Genomic DNA, 23,157 nt, shown 5'->3' with positions numbered 1-23,157 from the left:
AATTTATTAAAAATTTTTTTGGCTGCGTTGGGTCTTTGTCGCTGCGCACGGGCTTTCACTCTGTTTGCTGCGAGCAGGGGCTACTCTTCGTTGAGGTGCGCCGGCTTCTCGTTATAGTGGCTTCTCTTGTTGCGGAGCGTGGGCTTTAGGTGCGTGGGCTTCAGTAGTTGTGGCACATGGGCTCAGTAGTTGTGGCACGTGAGCTCTAGAACACAGGCTCAGTAGTTGTGGTGCACAGGCTTAGTTGCTCCACGGCATGTGGGATCTTCCCGGACCAAGGCTCAAACCTGTGTACCCTTCATTGGCAGGCAGATGCTTAACTACTGTGCCACCAGGGAAGCCCCTGGAAGATTTCTTGTCAGTAAAATCATAGTGTTTATTTTAAAGGACTGGATTTAAATCTGAGGACTGTCTTTATTTCTCAATTGTCTCAATTGTTAATCGGGAATATTACTTACCTCATGGGCTTTTTGTAAGAATTTTAAAAAGTAATACTATTAGGTACTGGGAACAGTGTCTGACACATAGTGAGCACTCAGTAAATGTTAGATATTGTTACCTGTCTACTGTCTATGAATATCTCCACCTTAAACCTCAAGGTAACAGTCAAGCTTCTTGCAGGGTGGAATAAAACTACATTTCTGTCTCCAAACAAACAACAAGAGATATTGCTTTTAAGTATATTTTTCTTAGCAGCTTGCAGATAGCAATAGCTGTTATGAAGCTCATACTCAAGGTCTGTGCTTGTTTCAAAGAAAGCTCACCATGTGTTGGGAGCTTGGCAGATGACTCAGTTCTGATTCCTTTTATGTCCACTTTCTCTCATTTTTCTTCTAAAATGCACAAGCAGCACAGCATCAATTTCTCTCTTCTCCTCCATCTCTCTCTCTTCTACTTCTCCTCCCCCCCACACTCCTTTTCCTTCAACACACTCACACAAGCATACACACTAGTTTCATTTTATTTATTTTTTTAATCCCCAGAGGATTCACAGAGCAGTCTGTGTGCAGCTGCCGTGTTTTCCACTGGTTAAATTCGCAGTTACCTACTGTGTGGAGTTGCTAGGAGAAGGTGAATAAGCATGATTACAGCATCATCATTGTACATATTTTTCGATAACAACCTGTGGAACTCTGTGGTCTGTCTTCTGTACGGCTCTTATGTTATTTTCTCATTGTTGTCATTAGTATTTGTTGAATTTTTTGTTAGAGCTTGGTATATTTTTAACTCTTGGTTCCAGATCAATTAGGAGACAAAAACCTTGGCATTTAAAACAGCCACTTTTTTCTCAGGGCGGTGCTGCTGATACTGTTTCCTACCATCTGTTTTCTTATTACATCCTGCCCTCCTTCCATTGGTAGAGAGAAATTCAGCTTCTTCTGGTGTGCTAAAGTCATTCACGTTTCTCTTGTGCATAATAGATCTCAGAAACTGTAGGAATTCTTATGTGTTTCAGTGCACAGAACAGTAACAAATGAGCTGCTTTGGGGGAGAGCTGGAGCGCTCAGTCGGTCAGTAGTACAGTAGCAGGTTCACATGTGTCGATTGTTTCTGTGAGGTCAGAGGATCTGTTTACTGCTGTCTGCTTGAAGGGAGGTGATGTGGTGAGCAGTGGATATGCCTGTCAAAGTCAGTAGCAATTCTGGCAGAAGCTGCCGTCAGCTTTGTAAATCTGCAATGTTTTGATAGATAAGAGATGCTACTGTATAACGGTTTTAAGATTTGTAGTGGACTGAGGAATGCTTGTTCTAGCTGCTGAAACTGACTAACTGTATTGCCCTAGGAGTATCATCATGGGGTCTACTGCTACAGAAACTGAAGAATTGGAAAACACCACTTTTAAGTATCTCATAGGAGAACAGACTGAAAAAATGTGGCAACGCCTGAAAGGAATGTGAGTAAGCTCTTTGCTTGGTCTGTGTTTTTATCCACTTCTCTGACCAAAAAAAAATTTGACTATTAACATGATCAATTGTAGGTACTTTCTGACTTTGTGTTTCCTTTAGAAAGATTTTCTTTAAAAAAATAAATAAAACTTGTCAGTCTTAGCTAACAACTTGCTTGAAGGATGTATAGTTTTTTTGCACAGGTATTTTATGTAAAGTAAGGTAAATCCCTGAGAATTCACTTCACTATTAGACTACATGGCTTCTTTTAGACATTCTGTATGTGTTACTTAGATATGTGGTTTAGATATGCAGAAAAGTAATTAGAAAATCTGCTTATCTGGGTACTTGCAGAAATAAAATTTCTCTCAAGTAAAAAGACAGATTACTACTAATATTTCTTTGTGATTAGATTTTGAATTAAAAGGACAGGATTAATATGATAATAAATAACTATACTTCATTGTGCTTATTCATTATGTCTTAATAATATTTTTTTAAGAAAATAATGTTTATGTGGTAAAATTACTAGCAGCATACCAAACTTGCTTGAGAGTTTTGGCTTAAATTAACCAATTCACTTCTGAGAGTACAGAATAGCTCATGGTGTAAACTAGACTTTAGTAAGATGGGTCAAGAAGTGTGCTTATGTCAAGCATGAAATATAAGTACCTGAGTCAAACTTTAACTGCAGTACTGTTTACCTTGCTATATAAACAGCATCTAGGTTTTTTTCTGTGTATGTAACTAATCCCTGTTTAGTGTTCCAGCACACTATGTTTACATGCTTTATTTAAATTATGTCATAATTTTAAAATCAGATTTAATTTTTTAAAAATATGAAATATGAATATTTACAGGCCATTGCAATTGCTTAGTATATTTGCAGACTTCAAATGAAAATATGTTTGCTTTTCTATAATAGCTAAAGGAATCCTATACCATGAGAAGCACAGGTTTTCTAGGATTTGTATTTCTAATGTTGTATACACATATTATTGTATAAAATGCAACATTTGAGTAAATTTAATGTTGCAGTTTATCAAAATCTATGATTTTTTAAAAGAAAAATGATATCAAACTTTGTTAGGTAAAAATTCCTTCTACTTTCTTCCATTTGAATGTATTCAATGATGTTTATATAATTAGTGTTCTCTGTATATTTTCTTACACTTGAAGTAATACATGGCATTACAGTGCACTGGTTTAAGAGCACACTAATAATGCAAACAACGTTTACCAGAGAGTAACTTTTAAAAAGGAAGCCATCTTTACATCATTTGAATGAATTAGAGAAATATGTTTACAAGATTCATTGAAGATTTAGAAATCACAGTTTTTTGTAAAGGTGGTTCTCTAGGGAAACAAATAATCCTGTAAAAGGAAATAACAGCTTACAAAATTAATCAGTATAGATGAAAATTAAACATTGGCAGTCATCAGCTGATTTGTATCCTAACCTAATGAGTGGATGAACATCTGTACCGGAAAAATTATATTTCATATTACAACCTATTTTAGATTTTCTTCCCTTTAGCATGACAGGATGGTTTTGATTTGTTTGTTTTGTTCAATTTGTCTTTGTTCTATTTTTCTGCAGTTATTTGAATGTATGAAGATGTATGGTAGTGAGTGTATGCATATGTCTTTAAAAAATTTGAAAAGTGAATTTGTGTTTAGCTAACATTTTATGGCAAAGTTATCCAACTTTCACATTATCAGTTGATCTCAAAGATCAACTGTCATTTTTTTTCAGGAGAGGGTGATAGAGTCATTCAGCAGTAGAGCTTCATGACAATATTCAACATGGATGTAGGATATAATTATATATGTACCTATATAAATTTTGAATTGTATCTATATAGCACCACTGAATGACCACATAGAGACATTGAATGACCAAATTACTGATAACTAGGTTTTTAAAAATAATTATTGCTAAACTGATGGAAATGACTGAATGCTTTCGCATTAAAGCAAGAAAGAATTTTCATTTTGGTACTACTATTTTAAGTTGTACTTGAAGACATTTCCAGTATTCTAGGTTCAGAATTGTCAAAACAAGAAGCTCTAAATCTAAAATCTGCATGGCTAATGACAACCAAATTGTTTAATTATGGTCTTTTGTGTAGTCTAAATTCAAAGCAATGATATGAGGGACTCCCTATTCCGTTGCTGAGATTGCCTTACCTATTTAAAATGTTATATTGACTCAGACAGAATTTTAGCTTATCAAAATGTCTAGTGCTAGAATTCCACTTTTAAGTAATGGCAATTAACATCATGTTACTCATGAAAGCTATCAAATAATTTTGCAATAATTTTCCTAGTTTGGCAAAAAAGACTCAATGAAGGCCTTTAGATACTTGTTTGGAAAGTGATTTTTTGATCTTTAACTGCAAACTTTACAAATGCATTTATTTATTTCAACAGGATATTGAAATAAGTACACTTTTGAGATTAAATAAAAATAGAGACAAAGGTTAAAGTAAAATAAGATTTATTCCAGTATACCTTAAAAATGGAAAACATGAACCACTACAGGTAGATATTTACAGAAAATATTTTATAGGCATTTTCATATAACATTATATTTTAGAACACTTCTTTTCAGTCCATAGAAGTAGTTTTTATATTTTTTAGCACATGTGAAAATGTTGGTAAACTAATTAAAATATCAATTCTTCTCTATCATTTTGTTGATTTCTTTCATTGAACTCCTTTTAAATCTCCTTCATATAATATTTAATCGAGACAGCATATTCAGTAATGTGCTAAGAAATCTCTTATTCATTTGTGGGAACAAAGGTAAAACAGTTTTCTCTTCCCATTTCTGATGTAGACTTGTATGCTTTGTTCTATTAATTTTCTTTTTATAGTTACGGCTCTTTTCTTTAGCTTTCTTCAATCCATCTTCTACCACTAATTTGTCACTCACTATGACAATTTAGATTCTACAGAATGACTCACCATCTCTGATGGTAGAAATGTTAGCAAATGACTATGGCATCATGTCCTTCATAAACTACATTTAAAAAGAATCATATACTTGTCCATAAGTTACCAACCGTTTAGGATTTGGAAAACACTTCCTATTTCTTTTGCCATCTTGAAACCTGATGAAATTTCTGGTTCAGAAGTTTCCTGTGACTCTGGGACCTATACTACTTCGTACATACTGAGAACATTTGTCTAACACTAGTCTTTGCAAAGATTGTTAAGTTTGTTGATTTCTATGAAGAAAGTTGATTTGAAGATTTTATATTTGTTTTCATTTATCCATAGTAGTTTTTTTTCAATTTAAAACAAATCTTTTTTGTGTGTCATTATACTGGTTTTTGGTCTTTAAGTGTAAAAAGGGCTCTTCCACTGTGGATTTTTTAAAAAATCAAATATGTTTTAAAACATTGATACTGCTCTTTCCCGTCAGTGCTACTGTTCTAAGAATTTGATCTAAGAGGTTATAGCATTTCCAGAAAACTGTGATCACGTTAAAATTACAGTGAAAACCACAAGGTGTAAGAGTAAAACTAAATCAGAGTGTTATCCTACTCAGTTTTTCAACAGAAAAGAGGAAAGTTTGAACTGCTCAAAACCATAAACTATTGACAAAAAAAGTGAGACTCACCACTCCATAGTACTTATTGCCAATACCTTCAGTTTTTATAGATGTAAGACTATGAGAATTTCGCTGTTAGAACCTAACGTAGGGCTTCCCTGGTGGCGCAGTGATTGAGAATCCGCCTGCCGATGCAGGGGACACGGGTTCGTGCCCCAGTCCGGAAAGATCCCACATGCCGCAGAGCGGCTGGGCCCGTGAGCCATGGCCACTGAGCCTGCGCGTCCAGAGCCTGTGCTCCGCAACGGGAGAGGCCACAACAGTGAGACGCCCGCATACCACAAAAAAAAAAAAAAAGAACCTAACGTAATGTATGATAATTGATTTTATATGTAGAGACATTATACCTCTTTATCTCTCCTAATCCATCCATACATACAGATTTTAAGATCTGGAATTGTGAATGCAACAGTGGAAAGACTTAAACTTCTTTCTCATTTTTTTTCTCTTTGATTGGTGGTACACATGATCTTCAGTAGTAGAAGAATAAAATGTAGAGGAGCAGAAAGTGAAGGAGAAAGCAGGAACTGTATAATAACCTTATAACTAATTTAAATTAGCTGTTATTTTAGAGGGCAGTGTGTTGTATGGTTCTCTGATGAAGTAGCCCAAAACTTTATCACCAGGAAAATATAGCAGAAATACATATATAGAATAAAAATTGGCAAAAGGTAAAATGACAGGCGTTATTAGCACCATATTACCAAACTAGAATTATACTTTAGGATGGAGCAACATTATAGATTAGAAGCAAATAAATCTGATCCTTTTACTCTCCTCCTTCAAACCTTTAAAGGCTTCTAGTGCCCTCCCTTCAAAGTTCAGCATCCATATGTGTAAAATAGATAACTAATAAGAACTTGCTGTATTAAAAAATAAATAAAAATTCAAAAAAAAAAATTTTAAAAACCAGATAAACAAAAAAACAAAGTTTAGCATCCTTCCCAGGTCTCACAATACCTGTTCAACTTTTGGAGCCTGCTCTCCTGCCTCTTCCTCTGTGGCCCCCTCCCACCCAAACCCAGGGTTGCACAGAAGAAATGCTGCTTACTTCCCATCTGCCTTTGCTCATTTTTTTCTCTCTTCCAGAGGGAACCACTTCTTTCTCCTCTCTCAGTCAGAGTTGCTCTTGCTTCCCATGAGGCTTTTAGAGATGTGTGGGGATGTTTCTGCTTGTTTCAGTGCCTGAGAGTGTTTCTGTATTCAGTGGGCAGCAAGGTCCAGGCATGATAACTGTCCTCCAGTGCTTAGGACATTCTCTTATCAGGAAGAATTGTCCTACTAAATATTCGAATTGAGAGCCTATTAAGAAATGCTCAAAGATCTCTTCTTAATTTTCACTTGCAAAAGAAATCCTTCCTGACCTTCCATACTAGATTAATTTCCTATATTTGGCTCATTAAGTAACATGGGCTTCCTTTTTCATAACAAAATCTATCTTCCCCACAAGCTACTGAGAAAAAGAGCTATGTTCACTGTGATTGCTTGTGGATCTGCAGCCCGTAGCATAATAACTGGCATATTGGACATAATGCAATAAATACTGTTAAATCAATCCATCAATGAATAAAATTCTGAATCTTATAGTGGGTCTAACTACAAAATTAGAAGATCAGTCAGGCTGTCAATATAGGGCCTAAAGCCAGGTTGGAGGAGTGGTGATAGATTCATAGCTGGAATAGGGATAAAGAAGATGGAAGGACATAATGTTTGCTTATCGTCTACTAGTTGTCAGAACTTTCCAGATATAACATATCTGTATTCTCATTTACTCTTTTCAATGATTTCAAGAGGTAAGTGTCCTAAGTTGGTTAAACATCCAGTGTCTTATGGAACTTGGATTTAAACACAGATCAACCTAGTTCTAAACCTCCTATTCCTCTTGCTCCCAAAACAATAAAACCACAAAAGAGGACATTCTCACAATGGTTACCGAGAAGGATCACCAGAAAAGGATCTAGAGTGGTGCTTCTTAAAACTTAGTCCATGAGCCTTATGGTAGGCAGACTAATTGACCCCAAGAGATGTCCATGTCCTAATCCCCAGAACCTGTGAAAATGTTACCTTATATGTCAAAGGGAAATTAAGGAGGCAGACGGAGTTAAGATTGCTAATCAGCTGACCTTAAAATATGGAGACTTGTCTAGATTATCCAGATGGGCCCATGTAATCACAAGTGTTCTTAAAAATGGAAGAAGGAGGCAGAAGGAGGTCACAGTGCCATGATATAAGGACTCAACTTGTCTTTGTCAACATCAGAGGTGGAGGAAACAGGCTATAAGCCAAGGAATGTGGGAACTTCTAGAAGCTTGAAAAGGAAAGAAAACAAGATCTCTCTCTAGAGCCTCGAAAAAGAATGTATCCCTACCAACACCTTGATTTTAGCTCAGTGAAACTTGCATCAAATTTCTGACTCATGGAACTGAAGATAATACATTTGCATTGTTTCAAGCTACTCAGTTTGTGGTACCTTTGTTGCAGTAGCAATAAGAAACTAATACATTTCTCCTGTAACAGAATAGTAGAGTATTTAACCAACATGACCATTCCTATCCTCTCCCAACACACACATACACTCTCACTCACACCCACATACACACACACAGACACAGACATGATGCCTAGAGGTGAGGCCTGGCCTAGGTCCCTCTATGGCACACTGGAGTTAGATACTCATTATCCTTAGACATTAAATAACTCACTAACCTCCATCTAACCCTGGATTACATGCCCAGAACCCCAGTTTTCTTACCAAGCTCTGATATTGAAAATATATAGTGGATTCATTTCAAATGTCAAAGAATGTTTATGCTATCTTTCTTGGAAATTGCTGATAAATCTCAGTCTCTGTTCTCATATGGATGTGTATGTGACTCTTTTGATGGATTAATAAGACAAATCAGTTTTAAAAAAATCAGTTTTTTAGTCATAAAACTGATTTGAAGAAAAGCGTCTCACGAAGCCTATATTGGTATACAGATATAATATTAATATAAATCTCAGTTCTTGCATAAAATTATGTTATGCTTTCTAGAATGGACATTGTTGAGACGAAATACCTTAGAGATGAAGAAATTGAACTTGGAAACAGTCAGATATTTTCTAATACCATCTATCATTTAACTGAGTGATTGTGGAAAAGTTATTAGCTTTTCTGTGAAATCCAATTATTTCATTCGTTTTTCATTCAATCATACTTACTGATTGTGTAGTATGTCAGGTACTATTTTAGGCACAGGAACTTACATTCTAGAGGAAACAAATGACCAAAAAGTAAATTACAAAAAGTAAGTTAAAATGGAGTAAGAAGTGACCTGAAAAAAATGTGCTAGGTCATGTGATCAAGAGTCACTTGGAGAAGGTATTTGGCTAGTCAGGGATAACTTCTCTCAGGAGGAGCTGAGACAGACAAAAATTGATACCTATTTCACTAGATCTTGGGATGAGAGAGAGGCTAAGGAATGTCACATAATCTTCGCCCAAGTTCATAATTAAGTGAAGGACAGATATAGGAGTCCAGTAGATGGAGATAAAATGTCAGCTTTATTGAAAGACTAAATTTGTAATGGAGAGTAAGGTTTTTGGTTTGTAGTTAAATAAGCCAAAACATCTCTGAATTCAACTTAATCCCCAAAACTGTAGACTTCCCCAAACAGGGACAAAGTCTCTTCTCCTAAATTTACCTCATAACCTCTGGTAGATGAGATGTGCTTTCTACAAGTACAATATCCCTTCCACGCCCCTTGAAAAGGACAGCTTACATCCCAAAGTCTAATTCCTTCTCCACAATTCACCAACCACATGTTGCTTCTCCTCCTCTGTGAAAGAATGTGAGAAGTGGCAAAGAGAGGCCTGGAAGGCTTTTCCAATGGAAGGTCCTTCCACTTAGAAGGAGGCATTAGGATCTGGGAATCTGGATGTTGCCAGAGTCAAGATAGTGAAAATTAAATAAAATAATGTATATAAGAAATATAACTCAGTACCTGGCACATAGTAAGCTCTTAAAACATTGTAATTATTAATATTCCCATAATCTTGTCCATTCTTACATTTATTCCAACTCTACTGTTTAACAGCTATATGGTAAGTTGATTCATTTTTCAATGTCTTGGTTTCTTAACTGAACATGGGAATAATATCCTTACCAATCACATAGGTGTTGGGAATAGTAAATGAATTAATGCTTATAAACTGCTAAGAACAGTGTCTAGAATTCAAGTAATACTAGCAGTATCATTATTATTACTGATAATACATGCAGAAGCAGAATTCTCCTTTTTTTTTCAGGTAATTTTCTTAGAATCAGTAGACAGAGCAGGATTGTCAAGATGAGAAAAGAAGGCTTTCTTTTAGCTCAGTGGAAGTGGTCTCACCAAAATCTCCAGGTTTCTCTTTACCAGAACAGTTATACTCAAGGATTTACCTTTCCCTGAGGCAAGAGTGTGTTATGAGGGATGAGAGAGCTGAGGAAGAGAAGTGGACTGGCCTTGAGAGTTTCACTGATAGAAGAATTGCTTTGATGGATTCAGTGTCTTTTGTTCAGTGTCTTGTAGTGGTCTTAGAATGGATTTTAGGTCTCTGTAATCATGTATGACCTAGGGCTAATCTAATTTCCTGAGTCGCTCAGGCTTGAAAATCATTTGTTAAGTTTTTTCTTATCCCTGTCTAGGTCGGGTTCATAAGAGAGTTGATTTCCAAGTAATTATTGTCATGTGCCATGGTCATTCCTTTTGTCAATTCATTATAGAAAATACCAAATCACCATTATGTTATTAGATTTTGTCCTTTATTCTAACATATTTCAGTCAGTTAATCAAATGTAAATATTTGAGCAAGTCTGATTTCCATCCGAAAGAACTGTGCTGTAAGCCATTTGGATATGAAAGGAACTGTTCATTAGCATCATTAAACAGATGATAGTGTTAAGGGCTTATGAGAATCCTAGTATTTCACATACCTGATCTGAACAAGTATTGGGCACAAATAACTATTTATTGTTAAGAAAGGACATAAAAATTATAACAGGTTATTAGAGGCATATAAATGAAACATTTTGACTCTTTTGGTTACTCCTTTAAGCTACAATTTCTTGAGGTTGTTTAAAGAGATTATATTCTATTTAATATCCTATAAAATATTTAAAAACAAATTTTTATTAAATAGGCCCAAAAAATGCTCAAAGCAAATAATTTCTGGTAGGTAAAATTTTGATATTTGTAGCTGTTCAAGTAAGTTTATAAAGAGTCATGAAAAAGTAGTAGAATCTCTTAAGCACCAGTGTCTACAGGGCGGCAAAACAGAGGTCAACCTGAATTAAACTCTGCATAATCATGGAGAATCAAAGGATTCTTGGAATTTTGTACATGAATCAGGTCCCTGATAACTTAGAAGAAAATCACAATAGACTTCTTATCAGCAAAGCAACAGTATGATGACTCTGGTCCACTTAAAACTGGACTTTCTAAGACTTGGTTAAAAATAAACAGCATTTGGAGCAAGCTAAGAAAAAACTGAATGACTTGGACATCAATCATGTTTTTGATTAGCTTAAGCTATTTAAAATCACCTTATAATTGCATAGTAGTAATCACACTTTTTAATTCTTTTATGCCTTATTCTTTCTAAAATATTTTTCTTTTGATGTGTATGGTTCAGCATAATTATCCTGTTTTTCTGATGAGAAAACTGAGCCCCAAAGACGTTAAATAACTTGACTAATATTCCCTTATTAGTAGGGACAGAGCCAGATTCCTAGGCCCATACCTATTCCCTTGAACACTGACTTAGATAATTCTATTTAACACTGAAGACTCACTATAAAACCTGACATTTCAGAAGTTAAAAACTGCTCTCTTATTTTGATTTTTCCACAATCCTGCCATCTGTTTGCCTAATTCTGCATACTCAAAGATGAATACTAAGGGGAGTTATATCTTGGCATATGCTTTAGATGTCAGAAACTCCCTAGTTTTATTTCTCTCCTTTTCTAAGACATGCACTACCATTACCCCTTTAATTAATTTATTTTAACAATGATCCTAGCTAGAATTTGCAAAGGAATTTGACTTTTCCTAAACTCTCTTGCCCCTTTGGAGTTTGGACACTTACAAAATTATTCTAATTTATTTGGCCTTTAGTATGCCAAACAACAGAGAAAAATAACGCTGCACAGTAGAAGTGTCTGGATGTCTGTCCCTGAAGATTTTTATTTACCAATGAGAATAAAGCCAGGAGTTTTAATGATTAAAACAAGGTATTTTATTCTTGCTGTGCTTTCTCTTCTTTTCATGTTATAACAGATTTTAAGCATATGATAAGGTTCTTTTTTAAAGTAAAGTGAGCATTTCTCCTTTTGTTTATTTTAGAAAAATCATCTAAATGGAGTTTATTCTATTTTATTGCCAGCAGAGAATATAAACTCCTTAAAGGCGTGCAGTATTTTCCTCATCATTTCTTAGTCTGTATTTGGAAATGGTTACTAGATGGGTTAAGGAGCTCTTTTGAACTCTAAGAACTCTCAAAATCTTCAGTACCTCCTACTGGTCCCAATATGAAAAAGTGTCTTTATATGTGTGACCCTCTTGATATTTCATCCGCTAGCAAATCTCTGCTTTAATATCTCAAGTTTTCCAAAGAGCCCTTTATTTTCCAGAAATTCTTTTATGCTGTTTACTGTTACAATACAGCCCAATTTGTTCATGACTTCCTGCATCCACTCTTAGATAATCCCTCCCATACTGACTCTGAGCTTGACCAGAATGTTGGCTAACTTGCTTTGGCCAATGGGATGTTAGCAAATGTGACACAAGCAAAGGCTTGGGAAGGGCTTATGTATTGGGGTTTACTCTCTCCTGCTGCTCTTTGGAACCCCCATACCAGTACTGAAAGAAGCCTGGTTAAGCCTACTGGAGGATGAGAATGTGGAACAGATATAAACCATTCCAGCTGAGGCCCCTCTAGATCAACCAGACCATCAGCCACCAGACATGTGAGTGAGGTCATCCTGGATTATCCAGCTTCTTCAAAATCATGACAAAGTAGTAAATGTTTATTGTTTTCGGCTACTGAGTTGCAACATGGTTTGTTACACACACAAAAATGCCAACCGATATAAGCTCTTAGCCTCTAAATTTTTCATATAGTTCTTCTCTGGCTTCCACAGTTTTTTCCCATTAACACTCTTCTCTCCCTCATCATCTCCTATCATTTATTTCTTTTACCCAATCAAAAATTAGGAAATGTTTCAAAGATTATAAAAATAAAAACTGAGGTCCCTATTTTCAGAAAGTCAGTCTAATAAAATTCTCTTCCACATTATTTCCACAAGTAACAATATCAATGGTACATACCCACTTACAGTATTTCTTGCAAAACATGATCACTCAGTAGCCTGTATATTGAAGTTGTGTTGCTCTTAGGTTTCTTTAAACAAATATAATTTTCCACCAAATAGAAGAGAAACATAGAATAAGGCAGGGAAACTGCATAGTTTCATAAGAGAAGATGGTTCATATCCTGTTACCCTGGCAACAGGCACTGGGAAGACCAGGGCTCCCCACACATCCTGTTGCCCTGACAACAGGTCAGGCAGGGCATGGGAAGGCCCAGTTTTCACTCTGCTAGGCCTTTTCTTTTCAACCACAAAGAAAAAGGAGAAAGAGATTTTGCATCTTGTTCCTCCCCACCTACATATATCTTCTATGATCTGAATCACTCCAGTATAAGATTATCTTTCCAGATGTAGGAGAGGATAAGAAAATAGTGACCTCAATTTTTACATTCATAAGCTCTGAAACATTTGCTAATTTTTGATTGGGTCAAAGGAGTAAATGATAGGAAAAAAAGAAGAGGGAGGGAATCAAAGTAGTAGAGAGAATAAATTTTGGAAACCAGATCAGTAGTATACAAATAATGTAGCAGTAAAGGCTTTAAATTCTATAAAACAGAAGTCTTCAACTTCTGTAAACCAGATTCTTTTTAAAAAAATTTTTTTGTAAACCAGATTCTTATTGGTGAAGAGAAAGGTGGCAAAATCTTCTCTCAGAAAACAGGAAAAGGGGTTTGTGGAGAAAAGATTTTTAATTTGAATTGAGCGAAAAAGGAACTGTAGGCTGGTGAAAACGAAGTATCTTTGGGAGACTATAACCAAGTAAAATTGAATTTCTAGAAGACCAGGTGGGAAAGTTGGAGCCTAATCAGCATATCACTAGAATCCATGGAAAAAGACTCAAGACTGTATGAGACTAGATAAGATGACCCTTCTAGGTACTCTAATTGCACTTCATGTATTATTATTGTCCATTTAATTTTCTGCCTTCTAGGTAACCTTCTTACTTCCCTAGAGGTAACAAGAGGGGACAGGTAGCATCCATTTGCCATTTGTTTAGTATTGTATCCTCAGTGCCTAGAATAGTACACTGCATAAAGTAAGAACTTAAAACTGTCTCGCTATAAAACCAGTAATTAGGTAATGTGTAACAACTTTACATTTGAGTGGTACAGCTAGTAAAGCTATATAATTCAGCAGCAACATTAATTCAGGTTGGAAGGTCAAGAAGGTTTTATGGACCAGTAGAGATTGTTGGGGATGTGACTATAGGACAGACAAAAAAAAAAAAACAAAAGATAAGCCCTATAATATGGACCTTAGAATCTTGGAGGATGGTTGTGAGGGATAAAATAATGCAGTCAAAGTGCCCAAACCCTGTGTCTGGCACAAAATAAGTATCTGCAATTGTAAATTAGTTTTGTGGCACAACTATGTGTAAAACAGTGTGTTTGTTTTTGCCCATTCCTCTGCCAAACATAGACTGAGATAAAAGTTGACCCTAATAACTGTCTGATGGGTAGAGGCAGAGGAGATTCAACATTGAGTGAGCTTCCTACTCCAAAATTCTAATTTCTTAAGTTCTATACCAGTCGTATCCTAGGAAAACTCACATTTCTGTTTCTTTATATAGTTGAATAGTTGGGATTATATTGAGAATATCTTTCAGTGATTAGTGAGTATTCTGTGTTCACATGGCCTTGTGGCCCAGAACTCTTGGTGAGTGAAGATCGCTGTGTATCCTGTGAGAGTTAGTTGCCTGCTGAAGCTTCCAAACTGTAATGAGTCAGACAAATGGAGATAAGCTGACCAAACTTGTAGGAGATCAGGTTAAATACTTTATATTAGCTTCTGGGCTGCAGGTACTTGTCTGCTACTGAATTGAAGAAGACTAACTAATCTTTTCTTTGTACAGTTCCTCAAAGAGAAACTTTGCAAGGGAGCCTTGAAATGTCACAATGTGACTGAGCAATTTTAACAGTTTTTGAGGTTTATTTTTACCAGCTATTCAAGTCCAAGGTGTGTGACAAGGCTTCAACTAAAGTCATAATTTTCAAGCTGTCATATAATATTTGTGTTCTCTGACTTCATCCTTCACGTGAATCATATTTCAATTCAGAATAAATATTTGCAAAAATTGTATCAAAATGTGTATCAAAAGATGCCTCTAAGAGCGAACCTGTCTACCGTTAATTGAGTCATGAATTAAGGAGAGATCACGTATACTTAATGACTGAGAATATACCAAAATGGAATTTACAGCCAAACTGTTAATATACAGTTTAAGGGATTAAACTATACCTGGCATTAGTCCCCAAATGACTTTATTATATATACTTTCTCTCTGTTTTACATAAGGCATTATAACTAATTTTTTGATTCATTGCCAAAATTGTTTTAGTTTTCTAAATTAAAAATGATCAAATACAATGCTATAAATTATTTTGTTTACCATTATTCTGATATTTCTTTGATTTATATCTATGATAAATTAGCATAACGTCCATGTTCTGTTGTTAGACAAGTTGGTTGATCCACTGATAGCTGTAGCACGTGGAGAATAAGAAATAACATGGAATCACTTTAGAGCATTTTGGAATTAGAAACATGTTGCCAAGTAACCTTAGTTCCCTAGAAAGAGGAAATGTTTAAGTTCAGAAATAAGGAATTAAGAAAATCCTCTCCCTGATAAACTCAAATTGCTTTGTTAAGTGTATGTCTTATGGGTATAAAAGTAAACACTAATTTACACAGTGTGAGTCAAACTACAGTAATCTTAGTCATTGATTAGAACTATATTAAGAATGAGAGTCATTAAGAAATAAAGTTGTAGCTTAAATTCGTCAGAACTCTACTGACACGTGTAAAAATATTGAGGTGCTTTGGAAAGTAGGACTAGCATTGTTTCTTTAACCCAATTCAGCTGACTTGTTAATACAATTTAATTTATTTATTCATTCAATGACTATTCATCATGGGGCACACAGAGAGTTCCAGCATCATTCTAGGCACCAGGGATACAATGATAAACAATACAGTCATGACCTCTATCTTCATGGAATTACATTTTGATAGTGAGGATGGATGATAGACAAGCAAACAAAAAATATGCAATGTAATTTGAATAAAAGCAAATAGAATAAGATGGCAATGTGTTTGGGAGGTTCAGATGTGGCTATTTAGAAGAGTGGTCAGGGAAGGGCTTCCATGTCAGCAACTCATGAAGAGGGACCTTAATGAAGTGAGGAGTTAGCTATGCCAAGACGTGAAGTAATGGCATCCCAGACAGAGGGAACCAAGGGCACAGCCCCCAAGGCAGGATGCATGTGGCATGTTTGAGGAAAAACAACAAGACCAGGAGGCCTGGATCACAGCAGGTGAGGGAAAGAGTGAAAGAATTGTGTGTGGAGAGAAAGGCAGAAGCCAGATCATCTAAGACCCAACAGGTCATGATAAAAATTAGGATTTTATTCTGTGCCTGGTAGAGAGCTCTTGGAACTTTGAAGAAGTGAAGTGGAATGTTAAGACTTAGGTTTTAAGAGGAATTCTCTGGTCATTTTGTGGTAACTAACACTGAGGAGGGGGAAGGCAGGGAAGAACAAGATTGGAAATAGAAGGATATGTTAAGAGGTTATGGCCGTTGTCCAGTTGGAGAATTGGTAGCTTTGGTGACACTGGTAATTTTGGAATTGGTAAGAAGTATTCAGATTTAGGACATATTTAAAATTCAAACTGGTAGGACTCATGATGAATTGGATGTGGGAGTGTAAGGTTTGAAAAGAATGAGATATAACGCCTTATTTTGTGTGTGTGTGTATGTGTGATCCTGAACAATTGGTTCTGTGGTCCCTTGTCTGAAATCCTTGGGCCCAAATGTGACCTGAATTCATAACTTTTCAGATTTTAAAAATGTAGTAAGGTGCCTATTCCAAAAATTACTAAATATTCCCAGTGGGATCTAGGGTACCTCCCAATGAATATTTCTGCAACAAAACATGTAAATATTCACTTAATAAAGACAAAAATGGTCTGTATTCAGTTCAGGTTTTGGTGCCAAATGAGTTTAGGTCAGATCAGATTGTACTGCCAAATGAAAATGTCTGGCTTTTAGAGCTGTAGGATTTTCATAGCTGTGGATAAGGGATTATTAACCTGTTCCCTTTCCTGAAATGGGGATGTTGGTGGTGAAAACAAAAAGCTCTTTTGGATCCATGAATTTTGAGATGCCTATTAGGCACTCAAGTGGTCTTACAAATAAATAAACAGCTGGACAAATGAGAAGTCAAGGCTGAAAATATAAATTTGGGAGTCATCAATATATGGATATATTTAAAGGTGTTAAATGAGATCATCTAGGGAGTAAAAATTGGTATAAATGAGAAGAGAATCAAGGGTTGAGCCCTCAGCCACCCCAATATTTAAAGGTTGGGAGAGAAGACAGTAAAGGAGACAGAGAAGTAGCCATTACTCCATGGCATCTTGGAAGCCAAGGGAAGACTATTTTAAAGAAAGTCAGTGTCAAATGTCAAATGTAGCTGAGAGGTCATGTAACGTGAACTGTGCCTTGACTATTGGTTTTTGCATTGTAGAGGTCTTTGGCAATCTTGGCAAAACACTCTCAGTGAAGTGGTGGGACAAAATCCTAACAGGACTGGGTAGAAGGGAAGACGAGGTGGAGAAATGGGGGCAGCATGAACAGTTAACTCTAAAGAATTTTCTATAAAGGCGATCATAGAGGTAGGGTGATAGCTAGAGGGGGGGCGTTAAGGGTAAAGGAGTTTATGAAATGTAGAAGATATTATTAGAGGATTATGATGGGAATGATGATAGAAATGATTTTGTAGAGAATGAGAAATCAATGGAGAGAGAGATCTACAGCCCCTTGAGTAGGTGAGAGGTAAGGATTGCTTAAGTGCAGAGATTGGATCTAGGAGCAAGCATGGCTCATCCATGGCAACAGGAGGGAAGGCAATGTTTGGGAACATTTGCAAGTAGGTAGGTGTAAACATGGTGATGGTCCTCTTTGCTTACTTTATTTCCTCAGTGAAATGAAATAAGAGGCTATTTCCAGAGACTTAGAAGGGGAGAGAGGGAGTGGAGATCTGAGGAGAACATATAAAACAATCACCTCAGAAAGCAGCGTGACTAAGGTGGAATTGACAGGCAGTGCTGAGCATCCACTTCAATGGTATATTTAAAGTGAGATCAGTCTGCATCCCTGTGTCCTTTTTTTCCCTGCTACATTCAGTTTAGCTGCTTCCTTGCAGGGTCAGAGCAGATGTAGAACTGGGTTTACAGAGTTCTTATTTTGTCAGAAAATGTAAATGCAATGGATGAAGGGGAAGCTGGTGTTGAGGGCCTCTTCAAGCTTAAAGGTAAGGGGAGAGATGAGGGCATGGGGAGATGCTGGCCAGTGAAAAAGTGGATAAGGTCAGAAGATTGGATGTAGAGAAAGGGATAATGAATTTCTGGAATGAGATGCTAGGATCAGTGAACTTTTTCTCTTCTCAAAGACACAAAATGATATAATAAACACATATTATGTGTAGACAAGCCTATACAAGAAATACAATTTATGAAATGAATCTATGGTAGGTAATTTTATTTTCCCCCTTTTCACAGAAGTCTGCTGTGAGTTCCTTTACATTTTGTTACTAGGCTTTCTCTTCAAAACAGAAGAGGCTGTTAGGAGTGTGGCCATTCCTGCAAAGAAAACAAAGCTGGCAGATCTAATTTTAGGTTGCTTTTCCTTGACAACAGCCTTTTAAATATTGCTTATACAACAATAAAAATTGGCTCCACAAATTAATGAGACTGCATTTGGTCAAGGAAGTTCAATTCCCTTTTACACTTGAACTTTTCACAGTGTCATGAGAACACATAATAGGGCTTTCTCTTCAGCTTGCTTCAGTGACTGAAGTTTTACTGTTTATGGTGTTCTTGTTGGTGGATGACAAATTTCAATATATGTGTCAGTAAAAGAGGCCAAGCATGCAATGAAGGACTGCTGTGAAATATGGTTTTAACCACAAGGATATGGAGATTGTTTCACTACATAAGGGTTGTTGTTCCTCTTTACATTAATGGTAGCTTAGGTGGCCTAAATAATTCAGACTTTAAGTTCCCCATTGAGAGCCAAATCATGTTGTGAGTCTGTATATGCTAAGTGAGCAACTACTTGTCTCTTTCTTTGATGATTTTATTACCAAGAGTGAAGCTTGCTTGGTTTAAATTTTATAATAAAACCATCACACACACATATACACATATTCACACAAAATAATTATATTTAATTATGTACTTTGGTAAAAATGCAACTTCCATTCAGTAACTATACATAATATTGTGCTGACCAGGTATAAAGTGAATTAAAAGTCATTGTTTCTTTTGATTTTTATTTATTTATTTATTTGTTTGTTTATTTATGGCTGCGCTGCATGGCTTGTGGGAGCTTAGTTTCCCAACCAGGGATCGAACCTGGCCCCAGCGTTGCAAGCACCGAGTCCTAACTACTGGACTGCCAGGGAATTCCCTTTTGATTTTTATTATGATGTTATTACATATAGAATTTGGTGGGTCATGGTATTAAAGATTTATAAGACTTCAATATAAAGGTCACTTGTGGATAGATTTTATGTTCACTTTTCCCAGGAAATGGAATCTTCTGGTTTTGTGAAATAAACTAATTTGGGGATACTCATATGTGAATATTTGAAAATTATTCTTCTGAAGTGGTTGCTGTATTATCTATTTGGCATTTCAGGGTTGATCTTGTTTGAAATTTGGTACCACGTTGCTTACCCTAAAGCAATTCTTATAATTCTTGCATCCCTGGTGGGATGTCCCCATAGGTAATGCTGTGCATTTTATGGTTGGAAAATTGACTTTCCTTCTCAGCTCATAGAGATCTTCCCACCTGATTTTCCTCCTTTTGAGGACTGGCCTGAACATGATCTGAGACTACCTGAGTCCTGGTTATTCTGCCATCAAAGCTGTACTTGAATGTCTAAAAATGCCAGTCATATGCTTTGACTGGGTCTTCAGAGAAATATAAATTTGGCTTCCTTGGTACTTATTTTGTACATTGTATAACACTTCTACTTTCAAAAATTAATTCTCATTTTTATTAAAGTAATAAAGTAATACCATAAGACAGTGAAAAGAGAAGTTTTCTTCCCTACCCCTTGATACTACCCAGGTCTGCTTCCTGAGACATCGACTTTCATCTTTTAATTATTTCTTCCTATAAATCATCCATGTTTTAAAATAATAATTTTATGTAGTTGTTTCTGGATTTATCTATTTTGAGCATTACCTACCAACTCTGTATAGCAGTGGATGAAAATTTAGCACTCTTAGACCAAGTTCTAACCACTCCCCACTTGACTTATTCTCCCATCATTCTCCTACTGTGGTTCTGTTACCATTCCAGTGAATCAATATTTGGTGTTCATAGTTTATGATTGAAATGTTTTTACTTCTGAGCCAAGAAATGAGATATGAATATATTTCCTGTAGACTACAACCCTTTGTTTTTTCTTGGAATTAATAATTATTTCATCTTAGTTGTTAGTTTGTTGGCCTCGATTACTGCATAACTATCACTAATTCTTTCCAATTCATAAAAAGAGGTTATAAGACACTCTTCAATATATTTCCTACATTTTCAAGCATATCATGTGCTTTTTCTGTCCCATTCTTTTTCTTGAAGACATTGTTCTTTGAGCCTTTGTCCCCAGCTCCTTCTGGGGCTTTCCATGCCCAAGGTACAGTTATCCCCTGGGACTTCTCCTTGCCTTCATTCTGGGAAATCCCTTCAACACCCTCATGAATTGTGTCTTTTTTTCCTGGGTCCCATTCTTTCTTGGTTTACTCTCCTTTAGGGGATGAGCTTCTCTAATAGCTTCCTGCAGTAAGATGCTTGAGAAATACATGCTTTTAATGTACATTCATATATGAAAATATATTTTTCTATTTTGATACAGCTTGATTGGCTCTGAAATAATAAGTTAAAATAATTTTTTTCTCAGAATTTTGAAAGTATGGCTTCATTGTATCTTAAATTTTATTGCTGCTACCAAGAAGTTTGATGTCATTTAGCCCTGATGTTTTTATGTGATATTCTCCCCAACCCCCATGAGCCAGAAATTTCTCCATATTCCTTTTTCTTCAGAAATTTCGTGATAATAACATGTGAGATTTTTATAATGGGAAATTGCTTGGTCCTTTCAATCTAGAAATTATGCCTTTCAGTTTGGGGAAAATTTCTTCATTTTTTGATTTGATAATTTTCTTCTTTCCATTTCCTTCATTTAATCTTTTAGGGATTCATATGTTTCTCCTTCTGCATTAAACCTCAAATTTTCTATTTTCTCTCCTCTTGTCCATTTTTTCCCTTTTATTTTAATTTATTTTTTGTTTATTGAGGTAACTGACTTATAACAAGTTTCACATGACATTATATTTCAACTTCTGTTTACATTACAGCATGCTCACCACCATGTAGTTATTTTGACTATATAGTCATTTTTACCCTTTTTAAAAAACTAAAAAATTTGATGCTTATCTTTCAACACCTCCAGCACTTTCCAAGACCTGATCTCATTCTTATTTTGATTGATTTCTATTTATAGCATTCCATTCTTTTTTTAAACACATTTAATAACACTTTTTATGGCTCTGAAATTCATTTTTGTTGATTAACGTTTTCCTTGATTCTACTGAGTTGCTGTTTTCTGTGTGTTTTTTTCAGTTTGTCTTCCATGTTAAAGACTCTCCTTAAAGGTATGGTGATTCTTGGCTGTCTGCTCACTTGTAAAAGAGAGACACTGAAAAGCTGATTGATGCTTAGTGTGAATGGATAGGGTTTGTTGATGTGTGGGCTTCATAATGGGGTGGGAAGTACTCAGCTACTTAGTTAGTGATTACAAAGTGCCATTATCCACAGGTCTTTTCTTTGGATCTACTTATTTTCTATACTGGAAGATAATCTAACCACCAGTCTAGGATGTTAAAACCTTGTTGTCCCCATTCTAGAACTGAGTGAGGAAAAGAGTAGGGATCATACAATTCATTATATAGTTTTTACTTAGTTTCCTTTTTTGCAGTATAGCAGCTCACCTCTCTCATCTCTGTGACTTAATTTCACCAGAAGATAAACATCTAACTAGATAAACATCATATTAGATAAGCATCTAATCTTCCATAGTGATGTGGGAGCAGTAGTTGCTACATACTGAGAAGGAAAATGAAAGTCTATCTTTTCTATATATAGGCTTTCAAACAAAACCCTAATTTTCTGACTTCTGCAAGTTGGTGCCTTCAATTCCTGCATCTTTTCAGGGTTGTTAGGGTGAAACGTTTATTTCTAACTGCTGTTCTTTGCTAAGATTTCTGCTCCTCCATCCACTTTCCAAATTTCTAAAAAAAAAAATTAGTTGATTCTCTTGTGTCTTGTTCAATTTTTTCCCATTTATTTTGTCATTCTGGGAGATTTACAACATTTTTATGTCTTTCTGTCGTGTTAGTGGAGTTTTAAGAGTTAGCAATGATAAATGCATGTTCAATTAGCATGTTTAAAAAGTGATGTACTCAGGTTTCTCAATACTTTGAAAATTAATTCAGATTTTCTTTTTCACCTTAATTCTCTTGAAAACCTGTGAGGTAAGACCATGTACTAACTCCTTTTATCATATAAGGAAACAAAAAGAGGTGCTCTTCTTAAAGTAGTAATTATATTACAAAGGGTTCAGTGTAGGAAACAGAAACCATGTTGGTATTTGAAACAGAAGGGGATCCAATACAGGAATTAGATGTTTACAAAATCATAGGAATGTTTGCAGGAGCTGGAAGTCAGGGGCCACCACAGGACTGGCAAATTGAAAGCTTATCACCTTAACTGTGATTCATAGGAAGGAAGATACTACAGCTGGGCTGTGGTAACTAGTGCTACCACCCCACTGCCTCTGGACATATTTGGAGCTAGTGGCTGGTTATGGAAGATGGAATCCAGCCAATAGAACTGTCTCATGGTCTTGTTTGTCAGCCAAAAAAAAGTAGGAGAAAGGTGGCTTCTCCTAACCTTGCCTTCCAAATGCTTTGAGATCACTTTTAATTGGTACTACCTAATGCATGTCTAGAACCTTAGGTAAAATGGCCTGGGAATGTAAATTTTAGCTTTAAAATCTCTCCAGATAAAATGAGTCAATGTAATGTATCTACTACAGTAATACAGCTGGTTTGCTACAGAGCTACAACTGGGTCCCAGTTTTTGTGACTTCCAGCATTTTTCTTTCTATTGCTTCCTTCCATTTAAAAAAACACAA

General features: G+C 35.8%; 1 protein-coding gene across 5 annotated transcripts in view; it reads left to right on the top strand.

Moving 5' to 3' along the window:
* The first annotated feature begins 824 nt into the window (after positions 1-824).
* PDE1A (phosphodiesterase 1A) overlaps positions 825-23,157 on the top strand; it is a 349,210-nt gene continuing 326,877 nt past the window's right edge. Inside the window, exons 1-2 of one of the 5 annotated variants that reach the window (XM_067026418.1) lie at positions 825-1,071; positions 1,784-1,894. In XM_067026418.1, coding sequence (XP_066882519.1) covers positions 1,794-1,894 — 101 coding nt within the window. In that variant the 5' untranslated portion in view covers positions 825-1,071; positions 1,784-1,793. Of the gene's footprint in view, positions 1,072-1,312; positions 1,630-1,783; positions 1,895-23,157 lie in introns of those variants that run through there. The other 4 variants (XM_067026419.1, XM_067026416.1, XM_067026415.1 and 1 more) reach the window with 4 other exon arrangements.

Source organism: Kogia breviceps, chromosome 2, assembly GCF_026419965.1.
Source record: "Kogia breviceps isolate mKogBre1 chromosome 2, mKogBre1 haplotype 1, whole genome shotgun sequence".
NCBI classification, from domain to species: Eukaryota; Metazoa; Chordata; class Mammalia; order Artiodactyla; family Physeteridae; genus Kogia; species Kogia breviceps.
The sequence above is the reverse complement of the archived record's forward strand: the minus strand, read 5'-3'. Positions and strand labels throughout refer to the sequence as shown.